This window comes from Nicotiana sylvestris, chromosome 11 (genome assembly GCF_000393655.2).
Source record: "Nicotiana sylvestris chromosome 11, ASM39365v2, whole genome shotgun sequence".
Classification (NCBI taxonomy): domain Eukaryota; kingdom Viridiplantae; phylum Streptophyta; class Magnoliopsida; order Solanales; family Solanaceae; genus Nicotiana; species Nicotiana sylvestris.
The window spans coordinates 28,874,999-28,881,524 of record NC_091067.1 but is presented as its reverse complement, the minus strand read 5'-3'; the positions used below and the strand labels follow the sequence as shown (position 1 = coordinate 28,881,524).

The 6,526-nt window shown below is 32.2% G+C and overlaps 1 protein-coding gene across 1 annotated transcript; it reads right to left on the bottom strand.

Moving 5' to 3' along the window:
* Positions 1 to 1,409: 1,409 nt before the first annotated feature.
* Positions 1,410 to 6,223, bottom strand: LOC104246955 (protein CHLOROPLAST IMPORT APPARATUS 2-like). The gene is made up of 3 exons (XM_009802873.2): positions 4,472 to 6,223; positions 3,344 to 3,499; positions 1,410 to 1,647 (listed from the first exon to the last, which is right to left on the bottom strand). The coding sequence occupies exons 1-3, from the start codon at positions 5,540 to 5,542 to the stop codon at positions 1,600 to 1,602; spliced, it is 1,275 nt and encodes a 424-aa protein (XP_009801175.1). The 5' UTR covers positions 5,543 to 6,223; the 3' UTR covers positions 1,410 to 1,599.
* Between the last annotated feature and the right edge of the window lie 303 nt (positions 6,224 to 6,526).

The following is a 6,526-nucleotide window of genomic DNA, read 5'->3' as shown; positions in this document are numbered from 1 at the left end:
ATACATCAAATAAGAAAAGGAGGAAAGATATAAACCTGAGTGCGAGCAACTTTCGATTAATAAATTTCAAGAACGAATACAAGCTAACCGGCGTCGGAATTTGAAAGTGCGGCAGAAAACGAACAAGACAACAATAATCAAAACCGGAACCGTGAACCTTGACCTCGAATCGCATTCGAAACCACTCCGGACAACAGCGATTTCAATAACCTTAGCTTGACTCTATAATTTAAGCCTTTCTCGTTCTCCTCACTGTTTTTGGAGCTCCTTCTCTGTTTTTCGTCTCTCTGTGTGTGTGTGTATGTTAAGATTGAAGAAGAAAGCCTTCAGGGGGTCGTGTGTGTTCAACGGCTTCAGAGGTCTAGGTCGTTGAATGTTTGGTCAGTGGAAAAGGGGTGGAGAAGAAGCAGAACGGATGGGAGGTTGTGGGTCGTCTATATCTTGGTATTATGCCATTGAAGAAGATGAACAACAGGGGGCGGGGTTCTCTATTGTCAAAAGCGGCGGATTTAGTCTCTCATTTTTTTTTTTTTGTGTTTTCAGCTCATAGCCTTAGGTCTAGGGGTCTAGGTATTTGTAGATTTTTTTAGGTTAAGGGGTATGAGCCTAGGAATTATGGGCTAGGTCCGAAAATTACTCTTAAAAATGGGTTGTTTGAGCCCAAATTTTATTCTTTCCGCGAACGAGACTAAAAAGCACGATTTCATTTACTAATTAATCCTACTTAAGTAAAAATAACTATTAAAATAAGACTAACCATTAAAACAAACCTATTTTTTGGTATTTTCAAATATCATATTAAAATAAAAATAAGGTACTATTTTTGTATTATTTTTTTTAGTTTTACCAAAGGTATATCAACTAAAAGCAACTAAAAACAAGAAATATTTTTGTAATTTTCATTTGTGATAAAATAAAGTAAAAGAGTCAAAACTAGTTAAAATAACTATATTAGACCTAAACTAAATATTTATATACAAAAATATGTAAAATTTTGGGGATGGTCAAAAATCACATATCTACAACGCGATAAAATTTTATGAACTCCATCTTGTAGAAATGGAAAATAAGGTTATCGTACGATAGACCTAATATAGTCCTGTATTTCTCAGAATCTACACATCGTCGGTGTTTAGTATAACAACCTGCCCTTTTGGTCTAGATCGATTCACTTATTTCACTTGTTGTATCAAGCTGATAAATTAAGAATATCTATTGTTCTTTCAGTATATTAACTGACAGCAAAAGCTACTATGTTTATCAGTTAAAAAAAATATTAAAGAATACCAACTTCCAAAAGTATGTAATACCAACGTGTGATAGAGAAGATGTCGAAACCAAGATCTTTTGTCTGAAACTAATTATCTAGGTGCAAATGAAACTAGAGAAGGAAACAAACAAAACAAACATGAGAAAAAATTTCAACTATTCTGCTTCATATTCAGTCTTAACTAGTCTCTTCCTTGGTACATTTATTCTAATTGTAACAAGGCCGAATAACTTTAAAAAAGAAAAATAATGAAATAGAAGTAACAAAACTGAAAATATCCAGAAAATAAAAAGGGAAAAGTATCCTAAAATTCTAGATAAATCAACTCTTCATCCTAGCTCTCTCTCTGGTGAATTTGGGCTTTTCACAAACCGACCCTGCAAGAATTAAGAAAAATATAAATATTTGTGGTCCCAAATAGAATAACCATAAATTTGGGTGTGTACAAATAATTTTAAAGAACTTTATAGGCTGAATTGAAATTAGCTTTGTACAAATACAACCGGACTCAATTCTTATCAATGTCAAGCCGAAATTAAGAGAGTACTAATTACTCCCTCCCTTCCAATATTTATGTGAATCTGTTTGATTGGACACGAAGTTTAAGAAAAAATAAGACTTTTGAAATTTGTGGTCCTAAACAAATCAAAAAGAGACTCAATGTATTTGTGTGGTTATAAAAGCTTCTCATTAAGGTTAGAATTGTAAGTTTAAGCTAAATTGTTACCAAATTTAGAAAGGGGTCATTCTTTTTGGAACGGACCAAAAAGGTAATAAGTTCACATAAATTGGAACAGAGGGAGTACATGAAATGGGATTATTCACTAAATCCCAATGAAAAAAAGGAACCTAATTTACTTATATTGATGTTAATTAAGTGGAGTTATACGTACTTCCAAAAGAAAACATTTTCTTGCTCTTCATTAGATTTATTTATAATTCCATTTAATAACATATGACCAATGAACGAGGATTTAAGAAAAATAATTAAACGAATTCTTAACTCTATAATTGACTTTTTTCTTTCAAATTTTTCAAGATTACCGAGTTATTTGGAAAAACAATTCATTTAAGAAAAAGTGATTTGAAAAATAAAGAATCATTCAGAAAAGATTGGAAATGTCTATTTTTACTTCTTCTTTTTTTTTTTTTTTGCATTTTCATTTCATTAATGGGAAAGCGCTCCCTATCATAAGTTTTTAAAATTTTAAAACCTTAACCCAAACATCTAATTAACAATAGAGAAATTTTATCATTCCACCACAATCTTTATTAGTACAAATATCTATCGTTAATCGTGAAACTAAAAGTATCATTCCCTAAAGTTTTAAATGCCTTGACTTATAGATATCCACTGATTTTTACTGTGCTACCAAAATGATTGAGGTAAGAGTTCATTTTCTAATGTTACTGGTCAAAACAAAGAAAAGTTTATCTTATGTTTGGAGAAATAGAAATTATTTATAAATATAATATGGCTCATTTGTTCCTTCATTGTTTTATATTAAGAAAACGAAAAAACATGTATAGAAAATTGTAGGGACAGTGATTTACTGATTAAAAAAAAATAGACACCTTCTTAATATAATATAAGCCTGAAAATAAGGGAAAGGAAGAGAAAGGAAAGAATAAAAGCTTTCCTTTTCTTTTGTAAAAATGAAAAAGGAGAACCTTCCTTTCCAACATCTGTCTAGTTTTCAAGCCAAAATAATAATAATAATAATAATAATAATAATAATAATAATAATAATAAATAACGAAATATAAATCGAACACTTGAAGTACTATGAACTCATTAAGACTGAATTTAGAAAATTTAGAGGCCAAATAACATTTTCATAAAACTCAAGCTGCTATTTTCACGATGAGTTTAACTTTTAAATATTGATAATGCAAGAATTTTTTTATATTACTATCTAAAAAATAATTAAAGGTAAACTACAAATAATAAACGAAATTATTAACTTGAAAATAAGGTAAGCAACGAGCTAAAACAAGCTAAATTTATTGATAATATAAAAATTCTTTCACGTATCCATGTATCTAAGCTAAATCCTTTCATAATAACGGTACCTTCATTCTGGGCCGTCGGTCAGCGTTGACTTTTCTAACTTGATATCTAATTTTTTTAGAGAACAAACGTGTGCGTCGTTTTTCTTTGTAACGTAGCACACTAGCCTCTCTCATTCCTCCGTTCTCTGAAAATAAGTCTATTTGTGCTAATCTGGCCTGCATCCAGATTTAATTAAAAAATCAGAATCTTGAAAAATTAAAAAAAAAGGAACAAATAATGTCATTTCCTGTACATTCTTCAATTTTATTAATATTTAAATAGTTCTAAGAAGAAAGAGATGCCACCAAGAAGGAAGGCGCAAAAGTGTAAAAACAATCATAACGACACTTGATATCATAGAATATGCTCTTGACAGAATGACTTACTTGAAATAGTAATAAATAATTTGATAATAAAACAATGTCATTATTTCTTTTGGAAGCATTATTAGTTTATTACGTTAAAAACACATTCTTGAATAAAATATTAAGAAAAGTAATATTAAAAACTATAGCAATCATTATGTCTTGTTGTATGTTAAGGATGCATAGACGTAGTTATGTCGAAAACGGAAATTTGGAATAGAAAAATATATTAAAAAGAATAGAAAAAATATTGAACTTTTCTAGTTTTTATTTTTATTTTTTCTCAACAGGGGTTGTGGTGGAGCGGTAAATACTCTTTCATCCTTAACCTGAGGTCTCGAGTTTGAGCCCTGGTTATGGAGTCGTCTTTGTTAGGGAGCGCTTTACCCCCAATATGGGACTTCTTGGCGCGAACCCGGATTAATCGGACACCAATATGGATACCGAATACCGGGTAAGAAATCAAAAAAAACTTTTCTAGTTTTTTAAAAGAGTACATTAGTGTGTCAAAAAGGTCCCACTTTCAAGCTGGAAAGAAGTAGACTGTAACATCGCTTTGATGCCAACTACCACACTTGAATATTATGTCATGAATTCCACAAAAAGGATAAAGAGTCAAATAAAAAGCCTTTAAAAAGCAGTAGAGCTTTTAAAAAAATATATATTTAAGAAACTAAAAAGAGAAAAGCGTGAGATGCACGTGTCGTGGTCCAAAGGTATGTTGCAGTTTATCCTAGTATGCTACTACATTTAACTAAAATAACAGAATCCAAAGACACTTACTTGGACATCATTTCCGGCAGCCTCCGATCCCGGCATGTCATCGGAGAACGGCGATTCCTTATCGGACCACGCGTTCAAAACGGTGTCGTAGTTCAATTTTAGGAGCAACGCCGATTTTGGTTTTGGAACATCTACCTCTTCTTTGATTGATTGACTTGAATTGTCCTTGTTCGTCCTCTTAATAATCGAATTATCCTTTGTTGATGATGGTTCCGAGCCCCTCAACTCCACTAGTTTCTCTACTTTCTTTTTCTTTTTTTCTACCGGCGGTTTGAATTTCGGTGTAATGTCGATGACATTTACACTAGGATACCTCCACCAATCTCCGTCATCGACATTTCTCAATGGTCGCACCCCATTTCTCATGCCAAAATCATATTGGTGGCATCCATTTTCAAATCCTAGTCCTATTGGAAAACCATAACATGTACCAAAATTGTGATGGTGGCTGCTATTGCTATAACTAAAACTAAAATTGGTCTCTTTCAATAATTCACTCTCCACATTTAACTTCCCCATAATACTATCAATATTGACACTCTCTTCAATTTCCTCATCCAAAATAGACTCTGCATCAAAATCTTCTTGAAATTCATCACAAACATCTAAAGAACTACTCCCTTTGGAATCAATTTCTCCTGGACTTTGGCATGGTTTGTCACAAGAACTCATTAACCTTTGCTCAATTGGGCAATTGGGTTTTTCTAGCAAAGGAGGATGGAGTAAAAAACCCGAATTTTCGACGATTTGGTAAGGCACAACCAACTCTGAGGATTCATATGAGAAGGGATAGTGTGGCTTAGTGAATTTGCAAGGCTTAGTGAGGTGTTTTGTGTTGAATATTTTAGGATAGGCTGTGGATAAAAGAGCTGCAGCTTCATTGTATGTTTGATTAGGCCTTTTTCGAGGAGTTCGAGGTTTTCTATTGGAAATTGCAATAGGAGAATTGCTAGATTCTGAAAGAGTTGAAGAAGGTGAAGATGATTGTGAAGTCCATGAATTAGATGGAGATTTTATAATCTCTAAATCCAATTTATAAGTTGCCCTTCCACCTCCAGTTAAACAAGACATTGTACTAATGAGAAACAGAGAAGAAATTCAAGAATTCGAAATCTTGGAATTCAATGATGAATTCTTGAAAACCCCATTAAGCAATTCAGACTTAATTCTCAAAAATCAGATGAATTCTTAGGTCTACAATTCAGAAATGAAATTTCCAAATTGGGAAAGAACAAAGAAGCTAGAGAAAAAGTACCAATTGGCAAGAATGTATTGGTTTGGTGAAGTTTTCCAAGGAAGAGTTATTTTGTATGGGAAATAGAACCAAACCCCTATAAAGTATACTCTTTTCTCACTATAAACCAAACTTCTCAAATCATTATTATTATAAAAAGAAAAGTCAATGAGCTAAACACTTTTCAGCACTAGTTCCCTCTATACTTAGTCCAAGAATTTGGCTTCAATTCACCAAACAAAACAAATGGATTAAAATAAACAACCCCCTCTTAGAATTAACTAACTCCAAAAAAATCTAACTTAAGAAGAAGAGAGAATTGAGCTAAGGAAGAAGATAAAGCACTGAATTCAAGAAAGCACTTTGAAAACTGGGATTTTTGGTAGAGAAATATCTAGGAATGGAAATGAGGGTATTTAAATAAAGGAATTCAGAAGGGTTTTGGGGTTTGGCATATGTATAAATATAGAAAAAATATATAAAATGGAACCCTGAGAAATAGAAAGAAAGAGAGGGGTTTTAGGTACAGTGGTCACGGGAGATGTATATAGAGGAATAGGAAGATAAAAGGCTAAGATTTCTTGATGAGTTTAATAGATATAGCAGAGACAGTTCCCCTCTGTGTCTGTGAAGAGATTGGGGTGTTTTGGCCTTTGAGTGATTGAGATCAGTACAGAAGAAAGGGACAAAGAAAGGCTACAACTATTGAATGGACCACTATTGCTTTGTGTTACAATTTTTCTCTATATACATTTGCCTTCTTTTTTTTTCACTTTTTTTTTTTTTGCAGTACAATTATACATTTTACTTCATTTACTAAA